Genomic DNA, 20239 nt, shown 5'->3' on the forward strand with positions numbered 1-20239 from the left:
CTTGGCTGATGAACATTGGTGATAAGTCATGAGTCATTGGGGACAATGGTGATGAGTGTTTAATGAGAACAGTGGTGAGGAGTAATCGTCGTTGTGATCAATGGTGATGAGTGTTTGTTTTATGGGACCAATGGTGTTGAGTGATTGGTTGAAGGTAACAGTGGTGATGATTGTGAACATTGGCACGCTCAGGCTTTACACACTGGTGATGAGTCTAGTGAACTGACACAGGACAGTTATTAACATCTGATTAAAGTTTTTTCTTTTAAAAAATACAATAACTAAATATTCTAAAGATTAAAAATCTAGTGACAAAGTCTCAACATTGGCAGCACTGAGGCTTTCCCTACAATCTCCCAACACATCCTGCACCTATGCTTTCCACTCCATAGCAAATAGCAGAGGTAGGATGGGTTTATAGTTCAGACGGGTCTGCAGTGAGAACCGACTGACCCTAGATCTCCCGTCCTGACTGACCAAAACACACTCTTAATGCTCTGCTTTAGTCCTGGTTCATTTTGGTTCCTAAACATATCTTCTTTTTTTTCCTTATATTTAATATTACATTATATCAATAAGCAGATAACAATAATGCTCTGAAATGAGAAATAATCAAAGAGTCGCGTGATTGTTCTCTGATCTTTATAAGGGTTAAAATAAACATTCACAAAAAAAAAAGAGAGAGCATGAAAAGTAAGAAAGCTGAAGATATTCACAAATGAGAGCAAAAGTTTGCATCCCCCAGTTTCTGGATAGAAGAAATATGTGCAGTAAATCAAATAAATTCCAAAATGATCGTTTATGTCAAGACAACAGTTTTTTCGTGGTTGATATTATAATGTAAACTATTTACCTGTTTTTCTTGTGGTAATAAACAAAATGAAAAGTGGTTCATACTGCAAGCTCACAGATTCAGGGTTGTTTGTTTGTTTTTATTGTTCGCCCCATAGCATGGTGGCTTAGTGGTTAGCACTGTTGCCTCACAGCAAGAAGGTCCTGGGTTCGAATCGAGCCTTTCTGTGTGGAGTTTGCATGTTCTCCCCTGCATGGGTTTACTCCGGTTTCCTCCTACAGTCCAAAAACATGTACATTAGGTTGATTGGTGATTCTAAATTGCCCGTAGGAGTGAGTCTGTGTGTTTGTCTATATGTGGCCCTGTGATGGACTGGTGACCTGTCCAGGGTGTTCCCCTGCCTTTCACCCAGTGTGTGCTGGGACAGGCTCCAGCAGATCCCCATGACCCTAATTAGGAATAAAGCGGGGTACAGACGATGGATGGATGGATGGATGTTCACCCCATGATTTTTATACAGTGGTGCTTGAAGATTTGTGGGCCCATTAGAATTTCTATATTTCTGCATAAATATGACCTAAAACCTCATCAGAAGTCCTAAACAGTTACAAACCCAATTTAGCAAACGAGACAAAATATTATCCTTGGTTATTTATATACTGAGAAAAATATTTGTGTACGTTGTACTGTGATGAACTGGTGTCATGTCCAGGATGTATTTCCATTTCTCACCCAGTGTTCCTGATAAAAGCTCTGGATCCACCACGACCCTGACCAGTGCTTACTGAAGATGAATGAATGAATGAATGAATGAATGAATGAACAAATTCCCTTGCCTTCATACCATCCTAAGCGTGTGCAAATTTTTGCACAGTTTCTACTTAACTTTAAAAGAAGATACTGTCCAGCAGTGTCAAGTCCAAGCCTTGTTGATGTGTGTGTTCACAGTGTGTGTGTGTATCTGTGGCGTGAAAGCCTATGTGGAGGAGTGATGGAGTTGAGGTGATGTTCAGAGTTCTTGTTCTTGGTGCTCAGACGATGTTGGAGCTCCTGTAGCTCGCGTTCGTAACGGCGGCTCGTTTTACGTTCTTTACGCAGAGAACGCTTCAGCTTCCCGACGCGATCTTTTAGCTTCTGGTTTTTCTTTTCCAGTTCAGTGACGCGCTCCTGCAGACGAGCTGCACGCTCCTCCTCCTCAAACAGCACCTGCTGCACGGATGAGCACAGCAACTGAGATACAGAGAGAGAGAGAGAGAGAGAGAGAGAGGCAGGCAGAAAAAGAGAGGGAGGCAGAAAAAGAGAGGGAGGAACAGAGAGAGGGAGAGAAAGAGACAGACAGACACAAAGAGAGAGAGAGAGAAAGACAAAGAAAAAGAGACAGACAGACAGAGAGAGAGACAGACAGACATATCAGGAGAGAAAAAGAGAGAGACAGAAAGAGAGACAGACAGTCAGGCAGGCAAACAGAGAAAGAGAGAGGGATGAAGAGGGGGGAAGAGAGAGAGAGAGAGAGAGAGAGAGAGAGAGAGACGAAGAAAGAGACAAACAGACAGACGGACAGACAGACAGAGACAGACAGGCAGAGAGAGACAGAGACAGACATATCGGGAGAGAAAGAGAGGAGAGACAGACAGAGAGAGACAGAGAGAAAGAGACAGGCAGACACAGAGAGATAGAGATACAGACAGGCAGAGAGAGAGAGACAGAAAGAGAGAGAGAGAGATAAACATATCGGGAGAGAAAGAGAGGAGAGAGAGACAGAAAAAGAGACAGACAGACAGTCAGGCAGGTGAACAGAAGAGAGAGAGAGAGAGAGAGAGAGAGAGAGAGAGAGAGAGAGAGAGAGAGAGAGAGAGAGAGAGAGAGAGAGAGAGAGAGAGAGAGAGAGAGAGAGAGAGAGAGAGAGAGAGAGAGAGAGAGAGAGCGAGAGAGAGAGCGAGAGAGAGAGAGAGAGAGAGGGAGAGAAAGAGAGGAGAGAGAGACAGAAAAAGAGACAGACAGACAGTCAGGCAGGCGAACAGAAGAGAGAGAGAGAGAGAGAGAGAGAGAGAGAGAGAGAGAGAGAGAGAGAGAGAGAGAGAGAGAGAGAGAGGGAGAGAAAGAGAGGAGAGAGAGACAGAAAAAGAGACAGACAGACAGTCAGGCAGGCGAACAGAAGAGAGAGAGAGAGAGAGGGAGAGAGCGAGAGAGCGAGAGAGAGAGAGAGGGAGAGAGAGAGAGAGGGAGAGAGAGAGAGAGAGAGAGCGAGAGAGAGAGAGAGAGGGAGAGAGAGACAGAAAAGAGACAGACAGACAGTCAGGCAGGGGAACAGAAGAGAGAGAGAGAGAGAGAGCGAGAGAGCGAGAGAGAGAGAGAGGGAGAGAGAGAGAGAGGGAGAGAGAGAGAGAGAGCGAGAGAGAGAGAGAGAGGGAGAGAGAGCATATTAGAATGCATGCTAACAGCATCATCAGCAGTTCTGTAAGCCTCATTAGTTCTTCTGCACTGCTTTTATATTTTACACAATGTGAAGATAAGCTGATGCAGTAAGCACAGGGTTTAACTGACTTCAAACACAAAGCACTTTTATTACACTGAAAGTCTAAGCAAACTAAGCTCACACTTCCTGTATGTCTGTGCTGCACCGTATCAGTGCCTTGAATGGTGTTTTATTTGTCCTTCATTTGTAGTAAAATACAAATAAACAGCTTATATAATTACACAAGAAAAGCATGCGCTGTACTGCCATGTCTCTCTGTCTTTTTCAGACTTGAAAATAATTGAAAAATGTAGTTTAGTGACACAAATTTCCAGCCAACGTAAAAAATCAGACACCAAATATGAGCTCTACTTGAGCGCCTTATCCTTTTAATGTTCTCGAACGATCCTGACTCTGGGATGTTCTTACATGAGTTCGTGAGCGGAAGAAAGAGTGCAGGAGCAGGAGAGGTTAGTGAGGACGGGAACGTGGGAAGAAAGAAATGGCCTTAGAGGAAACAGCCACCTGCAGGAGAGAGGTCCTGCTGTTTAAACAGAAGAGCCGCTGATGTAACAACAAACAGCAACAGCTCTCTGTGGGAGAGATCTGGCCGGGAGCAATGCACACAAATGCTGAATGACCGCTAGACAGAGGCAGAATAACAGGATAGAAAAATATACAGTCTTCATAAATTGTAGGGGAAAAAGGGGTTTGGTTCATATGTTTGTCAGAGAAAATGTAAGAGATTGATTAACTGTGTGAGAGAAACATTTTGTGTAGCTTATTTTGATATAGTCATCTCTGCCCATTCACTTCGAGGGTGCCAATAATTTTGGAGATGACTCTACAGCTCCCGGGGCTAGACAGCTGGTCAGAATACGCAAATGTGTCGCAAGACGCTTCTGGTGGTCATGTTTTTGTCACAGCCTGCACTCGACAAACACCCAATTACTTATTTTTCTTAATGAATCAGCGTCTCCTCCCACTGTGTGCGTGTGTGTGTGTGTGTGTTCTCTTTCCAGGCCATTTCACAAGCCAAACACAGCCTGCTATGTTCAGTGGTCCAAGCTGTGATGAAAACACAACTGACGCACCCACAGGACCCTGGAACAGACGGAGGGAAGGAGAAACAGGAAGGAGAGCCATGAAGGCACAAATGGCCGGGTTTTCAAAAGACAGAAAATACCATGACTGAGCCAAGACTGCTCAGTCTCAAGTAGAGAGGGCACCAAAAAAAAAATGAGGATGGAGTGATAGGAAATAGAGTTACCATGGCAACAGCAGACTCTCTGGAACCCGGGAGCGATAAAAGGGTTTATAAACTCCAGTATTTTTTTGGGGGTGCCAATAATTTTGTCATGTTTGAATAGAGAAAGGTTCTCACCAAGGTAGTTTTGTTGAAGGAAAAAGTAAATGGTTTATCCAAGGGTTAGAGTAGAATTTTTATTTATTTATTTATTTATTTATTTATTTATTTATTTATTTATTTATTTATTTATTGATAGATAGATAGTGAAATATTTTGTGTTTATTTTGTACAATATTTCTTTTCCTTACTTTTCATTGAGGGTGCCAATACTTCTGGAACAGACGGTAGAAATGGAACTGAATCTGTGGCTTTTTTTAAAAATAATCACGAAAATAATAAAAATCTGCATTAATCAGTCTGATCCTGTCTTAAACCTGTGAAGAAGTCCATATGATGAAAACTAAAATTTTATATATTCATATGCAAATAAATAAATGAATAAATAAATTTTAGAATCAGTTCTTCAAGATCGGACAAGTGTCAAGACTATTTTTTTAATAAACAAATAAATATATAAATAAAAACAAATGTTGGAACCAGTTCTTCAAGATCGGGCAAGTGTCAAGACTATTATTTATTAATAAAATAAATTAATTAATTTATTTATTTTTGACCCACTTATTAAAGATCGGGCAATTGTCAACCCTATTTTTTCTTAAGTAAGTAAGTAAGTAAATAAATAAATAAATGAATACATTTTAGAACCGGTTCTTCAAGATTGGACAAGTGTCAAGAGTATTTTTCTTAATAAATAAATAAATAAACAAACAAACAAACACATTTTGGAACCAATTCTTCAAGATCAGGCAAGTGTCAAGACTTTTTTATTAAGTAAATAAATAAATAAATTTTAGATCTACTTCTTAAAGATCGGGCAAGTGTCAACCCTATTTTTTTTTTTTTGCAAGTAAATAAATAAATACATAAATAAATAAATGAATAAATTTTAGACCCAGTTCCTATAGATTGGGCAAGTGTCAAGCCTATTTTTATTTTTTATTAATGATTAAAGTATAAGTGTGAGACAAGTCGTTATTTAAAGCGGTCGCATGCTGTATTTATCCGATCACGGCTGCTGATGCTAAAAATATACAAATAAGCAGAAAATGAATGCAGGGTTTAGGAATGTACAGTGTGAAACGTCAGATTATGAAGATATTCAGGAGTGACTGTTAACCCTGAGTAAAATATGAGCAGTGTGAAAAATCCAACACTATAAACCCAGGACTGTGTTCACTCAGAGTTTACTGTGACTCAGAAGAACAAAATCACCTGGGAAAAGTTTTTATATTTGTTTTAGTGGATCATTTACTATGGAATTATTTCTCTGGGGGTTTCTGATAAAGGCGAGTATGGATTTAAAGTTAGCTGAAGATCTTTTATCACAGAAAGTGTGTCAGAGCTACACGAGTCGAGTCGCTGCTGTGTTACAGAGCTGAAAGAGAGACTTCCTTAAACTGCCTCAAACAAGTCATTTCCCACCGGAAGCCTCATCTGCACGACATGACAGCATTCATTATCTCTGTTTTTCTCAGCATGGCTAATCACCTCCACCTGTCCCTACCAAACACACACACACACACACACACACACACTGCCTTGTGTAACAGCAGCCCTGAAGTCGTCCTGCCTGTAATTTTATCTCATTTAACAAAGACAAAATATGTAATGTAAACTCACTGATACGGTGAAACTAGCTGAAAGGACATGTTTATTTATCACTCATGGAAGGAGTCTCCAGTGTCAGTGTTGAGGATAGAAAACTTCCTGGTTTGTTTTGTTTTTCTTCAGTTTTAGAAAGACGAGAGGTTGATGAGGGATGGATTGTTTACAGCTGCTATAATATAAGTGATAACAGGAACTAACGTGTTTCTTGGATGTTCCTTAAGATTAAATGTGGCTCTAGATGGATAGAAGGTGTGATATGTGAAGTGTGAATGAAATAAAATTTGTCACATTCATTCATTTTACACTGATGTGATGTAAAGCAGGGGAATAAAACATGTCACCATTATGGGATTACTGGAACAGAGGCAACTTTTGGTATTTTTAGTAACTCCAAAAATCCTGTGTGTGTGTGTGTGTGTGTGAGAGAGAGAGAGAGAGAGAGAGAGAGAGAGAGAGAGAGAGAGTATATCTGCGTGTGCATGTATGTAGGCGTGAGAGTGTGTGTGTGTGTGTATGCAAGTATGTATGTGTGTGTATTTGTATGTGTGTGTATTTGTGTGAGTGAGTGAGTGTGTGTGTGTGTTTTTGTGTGTGTGTGTATGTACGTGAGTGTGTATATGCGAGTGAATCTATGTGTTTGTGTGACCATGTGTGTGTGTGTGTGTGTGTTTTTGTGTGTGTGTGTGTATGTACGTGAGTGTGTATATGCGAGTGAATCTATGTGTTTGTGTGACCATGTGTGTGTGTGTGTGTGTGTTTTTGTGTGTGTGTGTATGTACGTGAGTGTGTATATGCGAGTGAATCTATGTGTTTGTGTGACTGTGTGTGTGTGTGTGTGTGTGTGTGTGTGAATCATTTTGCAACACTTGAGTCAGAATTACTGCTTTTCCAAAAGCACCATCTGTTTAAGAGAGAGAGAGAGAGAGAGAGAGAGAGAGAGAGAGAGGGAGGAAGAGACAGAGAGAGAGAAGGAACACCTGTTATCCTGCCCTCATGTCTCTACAGGTTACGACCTCTGACCTGCACATACCTGAGCACAACAACACACAAACACATTACCCTAATACCCCCTGACAGGGTAACTGACAGGACAGTGATGCATCTCTCAGTCTTCAGCCCGTGTGTGAAATGCAGTAGAGCTGAAAGCACCCTAGTTTTTTTTACTTTAAAGTAATTCAGCATTTTTTCTCACTTCAGTAATACTTCAACAGAGAAACCTTCAACACTCTCTCTGTGAGCGGCTGCTGGGGCAAAAAGTGAACATTTAAGCAAAACATTTTCTCTGAAGAATATTTCAATCTTTCAGTTGAAGGCATTTCTTTCATTAAGCTCTAACTCTTTATTACTGTGTGTAATTAAGTCAGAGATTTTAGACTCTTCAGAAGTTTTAAAAAGTTAGAGTCTGACTGATATCCAGCACAGAGCCATCCATTAACGTACTTCATCATAATATTTTCCAGAAAACTGCAGCTTTTTTAAGCAGGCATGAGAGAGTCATCTCCAGAAGCGTTACTAATCAGAGTCAAGAGATATCAGAGACGTCTAATCTTTAATTAAAGTACATTTATTTTTAGCAAATTTATTTATATCCAGTGTAAGGATCCTAACTTAACCACAGCTGTATACTGTAGAGTCACGTAAATAAGGACAGAAGATCTTTTCTGCTTTTTGTTGTTTTTTAATTTCCTCTAAAGTCAAAGATAAATCAAAAGACTTTTTCAACCAACAACAACAACAAAGAAGAAGATGATGATGAAGAAGAAGAGGAAGAAGAAGATGATGATGATGATGCTGATGATGATGATGATGGAGATGAAGATAAAGAGGAAGAAGATAATGAAAAAGATGATGAAGAAGGAGAAGATGATGATGATGATGATGATGATGAAGGAGGAGAAGAAGATGATGACAATGATGACGATGATGAAGAAGAAGAAGAAGAAGATGATGATGATGATGATGATGGTGATGATGAAGAAGGAGAAGATGATGATGATGATGATGAAGAAGGAGAAGATGATGATGATGAAGGAGGAAAAGAAGAAGAAGATGATGATGATGATGATGGTGATGATGATGAAGAAGGAGAAGAAGATGATGATGATGATGAAGGAGGAAAAGAAGAAGATGATGATGATGATGACGATGATGAAGAAGATGAAGAAGAAGAAGATGATGATGATGATGATGATGATGATAAAGATAAAGAGGCAGAAGATGAAGAGAAGATGGTGAAAAAGAAGAAGATGATGACAATAAAGAAAAAAGAGGAGGAAGAAGAAGAAGATGAAGAAGAAGATAAAGAGGAAGAAGATGGTGATAAAGCAGTAGAAGATGATGAAGAAGAAGATGATGATGATGATGAAGGAGGAAAAGAAGAAGAAGATGATGATGATGATGATGACGATGACGATGATGAAGAAGATGAAGAAGAAGAAGAAGAGGAAGAAGAAGATGATGATGATGATGATGATGATGATGATGGTGATGATGATGAAGAAGGATAAGATGATGATGATGATGAAGAAGGAGAAGATGATGATGAAGGAGGAAAAGAAGAAGAAGATGATGATGATGGTGATGATGATGAAGAAGGAGAAGAAGATGATGATGATGATGAAGGAGGAAAAGAAGAAGAAGAAGATGATGATGATGATGACGATGACGATGATGAAGAAGATGAAGAAGAAGAAGAAGAGGAAGAAGATGATGATGATGATGATGATGATGATGATAAAGATAAAGAGGAAGAAGATGAAGAGGCAGAAGATGAAGAGAAGATGGTGAAAAAGAAGAAGATGATGACAATAAAGAAAAAAGAAGAAGAAGAAGAAGATGAAGAAGAAGATAAAGAGGAAGAAGATGGTGATAAAGCAGTAGAAGATGATGAAGAAGAAGAAGATGATGATGATGATGATGAAAAAGATGATGAAGAAGAAAAAGATGATGAAAATGAAGATGATAAAGAAGAAAAAGATGAAGAAGAAGAAGAAGAAGATGATGATGATGATGATAGTGATGAAGAAGAAGAAGAAGAAGAAGATGATGATGATGATGATGATGATGATGATGGAGATGAAAAAGAAGAAGAAGAAGAAGAAGAAGAAGAAGATGATGATGATGATGGTTATGATGATGATGAAGAAGAAAGATGATGGTGATGATGATGATGAATAAAAGATGGTGAAGAAGAAGAAAAAGGTGATGATGAAGACGATGATGATGATGATGATGATGAACAAAAGATGGTGAAGAAGAAGAAAACGAAGAAAAAAAGATGATGATCATCATCATCATGTATTTAAATCATTTCAAAGTGAAATAATCCAGCAGCTGTCTCTATATTAGAAGTGAGTTGTATTGTAGTTCTGTAATTCTATAGTCAGTTGTCTCTATATTAGAAGTGAGTTGTATTGTAGTTCTGTAATTCTATAGTCACCTGTCTCTATATTAGAAGTGAGTTGTATTGTAGTTCTGTAATTCTATAGTCACCTGTCTCTATATTAGAAGTGAGCTGTATTGTAGTTCTGTAATTCTATAGTCACCTGTCTCTATATCAGAAGTGAGTTGTATTGTAGTTTTGTAATTCTATAGTCACCTGTCTCTATATTAGAAGTGAGTTGTATTGTAGTTCTGTAATTCTATAGTCAGTTGTCTCTATATTAGAAGTGAGTTGTATTGTAGTTCTGTAATTCTATAGTCAGTTGTCTCTATATTAGAAGTGAGTTGTATTGTAGTTCTGTAATTCTATAGTCACCTGTCTCTATATTAGAAGTGAGTTGTATTGTAGTTCTGTAATTCTATAGTCAGTTGTCTCTATATTAGAAGTGAGCTGTATTGTAGTTCTGTAATTCTATAGTCAGTTGTCTCTATATTAGAAGTGAGTTGTATTGTAGTTCTGTAATTCTATAGTCACCTGTCTCTATATTAGAAGTGAGCTGTATTGTAGTTCTGTAATTCTATAGTCACCTGTCTCTATATTAGAAGTGAGTTGTATTGTAGTTTTGTAATTCTATAGTCACCTGTCTCTATATTAGAAGTGAGTTGTATTGTAGTTCTGTAATTCTATAGTCATCTGTCTCTATATTAGAAGTGAGTTGTATTGTAGTTCTGTAATTCTATAGTCACCTGTCTCTATATTAGAAGTGAGCTGTATTGTAGTTCTGTAATTCTATAGTCAGTTGTCTCTATATTAGAAGTGAGCTGTATTGTAGTTCTGTAATTCTATAGTCAGCTGTCTCTATATTAGAAGTGAGCTGTATTGTAGTTCTGTAATTCTATAGTCAGTTGTCTCTATATTAGAAGTGAGTTGTATTGTAGTTCTGTAATTCTATAGTCAGTTGTCTCTATATTAGAAGTGAGCTGTATTGTAGTTCTGTAATTCTATAGTCAGTTGTCTCTATATTAGAAGTGAGTTGTATTGTAGTTCTGTAATTCTATAGTCACCTGTCTCTATATTAGAAGTGAGTTGTATTGTAGTTCTGTAATTCTATAGTCACCTGTCTCTATATTAGAAGTGAGCTGTATTGTAGTTCTGTAATTCTATAGTCAGTTGTCTCTATATTAGAAGTGAGTTGTATTGTAGTTCTGTAATTCTATAGTCAGTTGTCTCTATATTAGAAGTGAGTTGTATTGTAGTTCTGTAATTCTATAGTCAGTTGTCTCTATATTAGAAGTGAGTTGTATTGTAGTTCTGTAATTCTATAGTCACCTGTCTCTATATTAGAAGTGAGTTGTATTGTAGTTCTGTAATTCTATAGTCAGTTGTCTCTATATTAGAAGTGAGTTGTATTGTAGTTCTGTAATTCTATAGTCAGTTGTCTCTATATTAGAAGTGAGTTGTATTGTAGTTCTGTAATTCTATAGTCAGTTGTCTCTATATTAGAAGTGAGCTGTATTGTAGTTCTGTAATTCTATAGTCAGTTGTCTCTATATTAGAAGTGAGTTGTATTGTAGTTCTGTAATTCTATAGTCAGTTGTCTCTATATTAGAAGTGAGTTGTATTGTAGTTCTGTAATTCTATAGTCAGTTGTCTCTATATTAGAAGTGAGTTGTATTGTAGTTCTGTAATTCTATAGTCAGTTGTCTCTATATTAGAAGTGAGCTGTATTGTAGTTCTGTAATTCTATAGTCAGTTGTCTCTATATTAGAAGTGAGTTGTATTGTAGTTCTGTAATTCTATAGTCAGTTGTCTCTATATTAGAAGTGAGCTGTATTGTAGTTCTGTAATTCTATAGTCAGTTGTCTCTATATTAGAAGTGAGTTGTATTGTAGTTCTGTAATTCTATAGTCAGTTGTCTCTATATTAGAAGTGAGCTGTATTGTAGTTCTGTAATTCTATAGTCAGTTGTCTCTATATTAGAAGTGAGCTGTATTGTAGTTCTGTAATTCTATAGTCAGTTGTCTCTATATTAGAAGTGAGTTGTATTGTAGTTCTGTAATTCTATAGTCAGTTGTCTCTATATTAGAAGTGAGTTGTATTGTAGTTCTGTAATTCTATAGTCACCTGTCTCTATATTAGAAGTGAGTTGTATTGTAGTTCTGTAATTCTATAGTCACCTGTCTCTATATTAGAAGTGAGTTGTATTGTAGTTCTGTAATTCTATAGTCAGTTGTCTCTATATTAGAAGTGAGCTGTATTGTAGTTCTGTAATTCTATAGTCACCTGTCTCTATATTAGAAGTGAGTTGTATTGTAGTTCTGTAATTCTATAGTCAGTTGTCTCTATATTAGAAGTGAGCTGTATTGTAGTTCTGTAATTCTATAGTCAGTTGTCTCTATATTAGAAGTGAGCTGTATTGTAGTTCTGTAATTCTATAGTCAGTTGTCTCTATATTAGAAGTGAGTTGTATTGTAGTTCTGTAATTCTATAGTCACCTGTCTCTATATTAGAAGTGAGTTGTATTGTAGTTCTGTAATTCTATAGTCAGTTGTCTCTATATTAGAAGTGAGCTGTATTGTAGTTCTGTAATTCTATAGTCAGCTGTCTCTATATTAGAAGTGAGTTGTATTGTAGTTCTGTAATTCTATAGTCACCTGTCTCTATATTAGAAGTGAGTTGTATTGTAGTTCTGTAATTCTATAGTCAGTTGTCTCTATATTAGAAGTGAGCTGTATTGTAGTTCTGTAATTCTATAGTCAATTGTCTCTATATTAGAAGTGAGTTTAATGTAGTTCTGTAATTCTATAGTCACCTGTCTCTATATTAGAAGTGAGTTGTATTGTAGTTCTGTAATTCTATAGTCAGTTGTCTCTATATTAGAAGTGAGTTGTATTGTAGTTCTGTAATTCTATAGTCACCTGTCTCTATATTAGAAGTGAGTTGTATTGTAGTTCTGTAATTCTATAGTCAGTTGTCTCTATATTAGAAGTGAGTTGTATTGTAGTTCTGTAATTCTATAGTCAGCTGTCTCTATATTAGAAGTGAGTTGTATTGTAGTTCTGTAATTCTATAGTCAGTTGTCTCTATATTAGAAGTGAGTTGTATTGTAGTTCTGTAATTCTATAGTCACCTGTCTCTATATTAGAAGTGAGTTGTATTGTAGTTCTGTAATTCTATAGTCAGTTGTCTCTATATTAGAAGTGAGCTGTATTGTAGTTCTGTAATTCTATAGTCAGTTGTCTCTATATTAGAAGTGAGTTGTATTGTAGTTCTGTAATTCTATAGTCAGTTGTCTCTATATTAGAAGTGAGTTGTATTGTAGTTCTGTAATTCTATAGTCACCTGTCTCTATATTAGAAGTGAGTTGTATTGTAGTTCTGTAATTCTATAGTCAGTTGTCTCTATATTAGAAGTGAGCTGTATTGTAGTTCTGTAATTCTATAGTCAGCTGTCTCTATATTAGAAGTGAGTTGTATTGTAGTTCTGTAATTCTATAGTCAGTTGTCTCTATATTAGAAGTGAGCTGTATTGTAGTTCTGTAATTCTATAGTCAGCTGTCTCTATATTAGAAGTGAGTTGTATTGTAGTTCTGTAATTCTATAGTCAGTTGTCTCTATATTAGAAGTGAGTTGTATTGTAGTTCTGTAATTCTATAGTCACCTGTCTCTATATTAGAAGTGAGTTGTATTGTAGTTCTGTAATTCTATAGTCAGTTGTCTCTATATTAGAAGTGAGCTGTATTGTAGTTCTGTAATTCTATAGTCAGCTGTCTCTATATTAGAAGTGAGTTGTATTGTAGTTCTGTAATTCTATAGTCAGCTGTCTCTATATTAGAAGTGAGCTGTATTGTAGTTCTGTAATTCTATAGTCAGCTGTCTCTATATTAGAAGTGAGTTGTATTGTAGTTCTGTAATTCTATAGTCAGCTGTCTCTATATTAGAAGTGAGTTGTATTGTAGGTCTGTAATTCTATAGTCAGTAGTGAATTATTCCTGAAACATCTCCAAACTAAAGAACTACAAAAATCCAATATATGAAAAAACTCAAACCCTAAGAGCATTAAAGCATCATTTCAAATCATTCCAGTGAATTAATCTCACAGCTTTTTACCCAAAACATGTGTTTCACACTAATGTTCTGATTAGAAGTTTTCCTGGTAGAGAACATCTGTCTGTGGCCATCACACCTACACTACTGGTGCAGTGGATTAGGATTAAGATGAAAAACACTGCAGTGTTCCATAAAGATCCAGATCAAGAGGATTAGTGTCAGAGAATTGTAGGACATCTCCTCTCAGTCGCCTCGCTGTGCAATAATCCGACTCATGACCCCTGCTAAACAGCTTTTCTGTGTGTGTGTGTGTGTGTGTGTGTGTGTGAGTGTGTGTGTGTGTATAGTTGCTCACATGGCCCTGCCTTGTACTGCTGTGAAGACTCCAGACATTCCAGCTGCTCTCGAGTCACTGCGTCTCCTGACCAAACGCCCACTGATCTCTTTATTACTTTCACTCTCTTTCCAGGACAGAGTGTGTGTGTTTAAGGCAGTGTGTTTGTACATATGTCTCTGTGTGTGTGTGCGTGTGTGTGTGTGTGTGTGTGTGTGCGAGAAAGTGAAGAGGAAATCTCTTTGAGTGTGTGGTCTTTCATCTGGGTTTTAGTGACCAGAATAAACCTTAAAGCACCCTCAGTGATATCACACCAATCCATACAAAGAAAAAAAGTGTGTGTGTGTGTGTGTGTTTACTTTCTGTGCTAGCACTTTAAACCGATTAATTAATATAATCCATCAGGATTATATCTGTACAGGTTTATATCCAAATTGAAGACAAGGCAATTGAAGACACATGTAATTAAAATTAAATGTGATATCCTGAAGTCTAATTAGGAATGTCTGCTGTATCAGGTAGAATATGCAGCGTATTACATCCAAACGCTAACTTTCTGTCATGTTGAATTAGCATCGTGGGTTTAATATCAATTCGATTATTTGTGTTTAATATCAATTCAATTATAGTCACCGACTTCAGCAGGTCATGCTGCTCTGGTTTGGTTGCTTGTGGTTTGGAGAGATGGGGTGTGTTTATATTCTGTGGCTAAACATCTGGCTAAAATGAATCTCCTGAGGTAGTAAAAGTGTTTTCAGCTCATCTTGGCTGCATCTGCTTCTGCGTGTTTTATTCGAATAAACAATTATCCAGAGATAATCCTGATATTCGAGCGGCATGAAATGACTATGGAACGACTCGGGAACATATTGTAAAATGCATATAATTACTGATATGGTGCACTTTTCTGCAAGGAGACAGATGTTTATTTGGCATTGGTGTAAGGAGTCTCGGGTGTTCCGTCGTGGGAGGAACATCTGGATACGGGCTTTGAGGTTTTTTTCAGTAACAAGCTAGACGTTATACATAATTTAAATTCCATTTCTATTATATAGCACTAGGCACGGTCTGTAACAGAGATATAGGTTTATATCTATAATGAACAATGCTGCAGTAAGGCAAAAACTCCATGAGACGCCACCAGTAAGCTTATAACTAGTAGGATTATAAATGAGCACCATTGTGATTAAGAGTCCTGAGGACAGTCTTACAGCAGGTTCAGATCTACAGTATCCAGGTGAAATTATACACTGAAGCAAGAGTGAGTCTTGGGAATAAACTATTTTTGGGGGGAAATGTGAGAGAGTGCGAGAAGCCCCGGCAGTAAAAGTGTGTCAGAGCTATTAAATCAGGCAGCAGGAGTAGACGTACAGCTCTCAACAGAATACGATCCAGAGTCATGACTCATGTAATGACCAGATGTAAACAGTAATGATCACTCGACTCCCTCAACATCCTGAGCAGGTCTGGGCTTGTGACTGTATGTCTAGAGGCAACGTGGTCAGCGAAGTAATAGCTACACAATGCAGTGACTACACACACACACGCGCGTTTTAACACTAATCAGCTCCAGCCATTGAACTCTGTCTCGTTCTCCCGAATGATAACAGCTGATTAAAATAATCAGGTTAATAGATTTCCTTCTTTCTGCACAAGACATCAGGCTTTTAACCACTTATAGGATCAATATGTAAAAATCATTAACACTGCTGAGGTGACTTTTTCACATGAAATGCAGCCACACTTTCACAGAAAAGCAGCTGTCTGGCTGGAATTTCAACGAAATGACCACATATTTAACAAAGTTCTCTAATCACTTTCAGACGGGACGCTCGAGAGAGAGAAGAAAATCCTCAATCTTGCAACTATATTTAGTTCACTGTGTCACGATGTTCAGTAGAAACAGGTGTATGTGAGTACGCTTAGCCGGTCAGGCAGGGAATAAAGAATTAAAAGATTTTATTTTATAATGACTCTCTCCGGTGTCACCCAGATGAGGATGGGTTCGCTATTGAGACCTCTGAATGTTTCACCTCTGGCTTGCTCATTAGGGATATATATATAGACATTAAAATGTATTATATGATCATTTATGATTATATGAATATTTATATTCCAGTAAATTTGCTTTGACACAATGTCCAGTGTTAAAAAATTCATTAAATTGAATTATATGTAAGATATCAGATAAGCATCTGAAGCCAGGGTCAAACTTAAGGCATGTGAAAATCAGCCCTGTTGTTTATTTCCACATCATATCTGTATCAGCATCGTATGAAGACTCACTCTAAACATTGTGTTTCTTCTTCCTTCAAAATAATCTCTCTGAAGGAGTCACCGGTGTGGATGAGATGATACACATGAACATGCACTCACTTTTACTACCAGGAGGACTGAACTACACCACCAGAAGAACCCTTAAGATATCCTACTCTAAAACAACAACACGTTTCCCTTCCAGAAAAATAGAAAAGCAGAAGCTAAAGTTAAACCTCTAAAGAATCCTAAAGGAAGTCTTTTTTTTTTACAGCGGTCTCTCTGGGCCTCTTTTACGTCTCTTGTAAATACAAATATTTTTAGCCTTCTTGAGGCCCCAGTCCACCTAAGGGCTTTTGCTAAGCCAGGTTCTCTTGCCCCCTTACTGTGATGCTCCTAATCTCACAAGCTAGACTTAAACGTCGCCAAGAAATGCCTGCTTTCACAGTAATAGTGCTTTTTCGAAGGAAGAGGTGATTGAGAAAACGGTGCTTTAATAAAAACATAGCTGAGGAGGGATGTGGAAATGTTGTAAAACCAAGGACATGTTAAGATGTTTATAGACAGTATTATTAGAACAAGGACAGACTATGTGATAGCTGTAAGTCACCAACAGAAACAGGAGCAATATTTTACTATTGCTGTATCATTTACTATACACATTACCAGCTTTAATATGATCATTTTTAAGATTCTTTCTGAGTTTAAAGCCTAATTTATTCACAGTTCCAAAATAAATTTCCTTTTAAATGGGATTTCTTTGACCAGAGAGACAATTTAAAAATCTGAAGCTTTTGGCCAGAGAAGTGCACACTGAGTATCAGACTCTCTGTGGAAACTTAAATGTTCTGTGTATAAACTTAGAACAAAAACAAAGAGGGTTCCTTTTTGAGGAGCCTTTAAAGAACCGTATTTCTAAGAGCTGAGACCTCTCAGAGAATGACATTCATGAGAGAGAAAACCAGAGACAGAGACACTGTAGTAGCCCTGTGTGTGTGTGTGTGTGTGTGTGTGTGTGTGTCCTACCCTGTGATCCTCCTCATGCTCCCAGTCTGAAATAAAGCTGTGAAGTGTGTGTTCACTGGAACAGTTAGAGAACTGGAACAGGCTGGAGAACATGCGTCTGTTCTCCTGGGTGTCGGGGAAGATGGCGTCCTGGTAGTTAACACCGTGGGGAAGAAGGTTATAATTTTCATCCATCCTGTGTGTATGAGCATAGTGTCACAGAGAGAGAGAGAGAGAGAGAGAGAGAGAGAGAGAGAGAGAGAAACGTTATTGTTGAGTGCAAAAGTTTACACACCCTTACTTTTAAAATGGAAAAAGTCCCAGCAAGACATTTAATGCTAGTCAGATTTCACAGATTCCTTCATTATATCAAGTGATATCTGAATACTGATTACACACACAGGTAGTAAAGGTTCTGTGAGAGATTGTTTGGGTCTGTACATGTAAATTTGTCTTCTGGATTATACTTTTAATCATTAATCGTCTCTTTAAACACACTGATATTGATTTATCGCCTTGTCCATCTCTGTGGATGAGCTGTACTGTCTGGTTTAGGGCTTGTGAAAGCTGACTTTTCCAAGTGACTCACATCAACCTGCCTGAGAACTGTTTGAGTCCAGGGAGCAAACCTGAAGCAAAAATCCCTTACTGATGTAGAGTTAGTTTTTGCATGGATTACCGTCTGTGTGGGTTCTCCAGTTTCATCCCACCTCCCAAAAACATGTCAGTGGTTGGATCAGTTTCTCTAGATTGCCCCTAGGTGTGCATGGTGTCCTGTGATGGACAGGAGCTGCATCACAACCAGAGGTTTCCGAGAAAGACTCCAAATCCTCTGTGACCCGGATAAAGTGCTTACAAAGTGCTTATAAAGTAAGGCATTTGACCTCAAGTAGTTTTTATCTTTTTAATCATTCATCACTTTTTCCCATCTGCTTGGCCTCTGATCTTTCCCTGTCTATCTTTCATTTGGAATCTGATAGCATGGGTTATCTTTATGTGACCTCTGACCTCAAATTGCTTTTATCTTTCCAATCATGCATTACTTCCTCTTAGTCTCTCTCTCACACACACACCTCTGAACTGACCTGAGGAAGAAGATGTAGGAGTAGTTCTCCATCACTGTGTGCGACTGGCAGGACAGGTATCCGAGGCCGGTGACGTTGAGGCGCGAGCCCGCGGGCACCTCCAGCATGCTGCCCCACGCCTGATCACACAGCATCTCCACTTCCGCCGTGTAGAGCAGCGCGTCCGCGCTCTCCGCCCCCGCGCGCTCGTACTCGTACGGGTGGCCGGCGGTGAAGCGCGCGCTTAGCGGGTAGTACGGATCCCGGTAAAGAGCCAGCACCTTGGCGTACACGATGATCTCAGCGAGCTCTGCGCGACATCCCTCACTCAGGGGTCGCCACTCAGTGGGGAGCTGGCAACCCAACCCGAGCCTGAGCAGAGTCCAGACGGTCAGGAGCGCAGGAAGGAGCATCTTCCTGTGATTTTACTGATGACGCGGGGGTGTGGAGAAGCTTTTTAATCGACTACACGAGTTCTGACTCCATCTAGGATTGATCGGAAAGTTCACTCAGAGTCAAATAAACGTCCACAAACTCAACCATGTGCATTAGAAACCTGGACCGCTTCTGCGCTAAAGGTGCGCTCCTCTCTCTCCAGCTCTGTCCCGTCTGCTCTGTGTGTAAACCTGTGAACCTTCTCTCGTCCTCTTTTGTCCATCAAACCCCAGGAATCCAGTGTGGGGCCAATCAGATGGTCCTGAAGTTTGTCCCTAGCCAATAAGAACACGACCCCCGAGGCTTTTTCCTTCCGCGCATCAGACGCTTCATTCCTGCATACACACTCCCAGATCCACGCAGTTCTACTGCAACAACTTGTTAAAAAATTAACTGGGGGAAAAAAAAGTTTCTTCCCTGCAGCTAAAATTCTTCCTTAATTCTTATCTAATTCACAGATTTCCTCTAGTTAAACACCAGAGCTCTTTCATCCTACAAATATTTTTCTCATTTATTTTGTTCCTTTGGCAGATCCCTGTATAAATAATGATAAGAAATGAAATAACCTTCTAAACTAAGATCTTCAGATGTTCAGAAATTGGGCCTAAATCAGTGATCTATAACTCGTGAGCTACACTTGGCTCTTTGACAAAAATCATGTGTCTCACCAGGTGTCTTACCTTCACCAATGTATGATGGTTAAAAACTTAAGACACATCACTGGAGATCAGTTTCCTGCAAAGAAAAATTCCTTTGTTGTACAGCTTATGTGCACAATTGTACTTCCGTCCATTTTCTATACCCACTTTATTCCTAATTAGGGTGTTGGGATCTGCTGGAGCCTACACCCTGGACAGGTCACCAGTCCATCACAGGGCCACACATATAGACAGGCAACCATACACTCTCACTCCTAAGGGCAATTTAGAATCACCAATCAACCTAATTTACATGTTTCTGGACTGTGGGAGGAAACCGGAGTACCCGGAGTAAACCCACAAAGGCACGGGGAGAACTCCACACAGAAATCCCCTGCCTGTTCGAACCCTTGATTTGAACCCAGGATCTTCTTGCTGTGAGGCAACAGTGCTAACCACTAAGCCACCGTGCTGCCCGCACAAACATACTTATAATTAACAATTTATGTAGCAGTTTACATACATGAGGGTCCAAATTAAATGAAATTAACATGACACTTGATATTTTCTGTGGAGGTGTCTGATGTCTGTTTTTATTGGGGGTCAGATATAACAAGAGGAAAAGGGGAGAAAAAAGCTTAAACATAATATAAAATCTACTTTATAATCCTTCATCAGCTGAAGTTCTTCTGCAGCTGTATATGAGCTAAAACTACAGCTTCTGGTGCGTCGTGCTTGCACATCTGATGAAAGACCGATGTCTGAAGTGCCTTTTTAACTGTAAAATCTCCTTTTTATGTTTATTTCCACACTGAAAAATGGAAATTTTTCCAAAACAGCTCTAGCTCGTC

The 20239-nt window shown here is 38.6% G+C and overlaps 1 protein-coding gene across 1 annotated transcript; it reads right to left on the minus strand.

The window, feature by feature from the left end:
* Positions 1 to 640: 640 nt before the first annotated feature.
* Positions 641 to 18956, minus strand: ccdc3a (coiled-coil domain containing 3a). The gene is made up of 3 exons (XM_058416558.1): positions 18337 to 18956; positions 17273 to 17447; positions 641 to 2023 (listed from the first exon to the last, which is right to left on the minus strand). The coding sequence occupies exons 1-3, from the start codon at positions 18726 to 18728 to the stop codon at positions 1736 to 1738; spliced, it is 855 nt and encodes a 284-aa protein (XP_058272541.1). The 5' UTR covers positions 18729 to 18956; the 3' UTR covers positions 641 to 1735.
* Positions 18957 to 20239: the final 1283 nt, after the last annotated feature.

The sequence above is a fragment of the Hemibagrus wyckioides genome, linkage group LG19 (genome assembly GCF_019097595.1).
Source record: "Hemibagrus wyckioides isolate EC202008001 linkage group LG19, SWU_Hwy_1.0, whole genome shotgun sequence".
Lineage (NCBI taxonomy): Eukaryota > Metazoa > Chordata > Actinopteri > Siluriformes > Bagridae > Hemibagrus > Hemibagrus wyckioides.

Bases quoted from the DNA above. Each gene is read 5' to 3' on its own strand.
- ccdc3a (XM_058416558.1), bottom strand. From the start codon at position 18,728: ATGCTCCTTCCTGCGCTCCTGACCGTCTGGACTCTGCTCAGGCTCGGG. The intron at 17,448-18,336 runs GTCAGTTCAGAG...TCATACACACAG, and splicing joins TCCTACATCTTCTTCCTCAG to GATGGATGAAAATTATAACC. The intron at 2,024-17,272 runs GTAGGACACACA...TCTGTATCTCAG, and splicing joins AGCATGAGGAGGATCACAGG to TTGCTGTGCTCATCCGTGCA.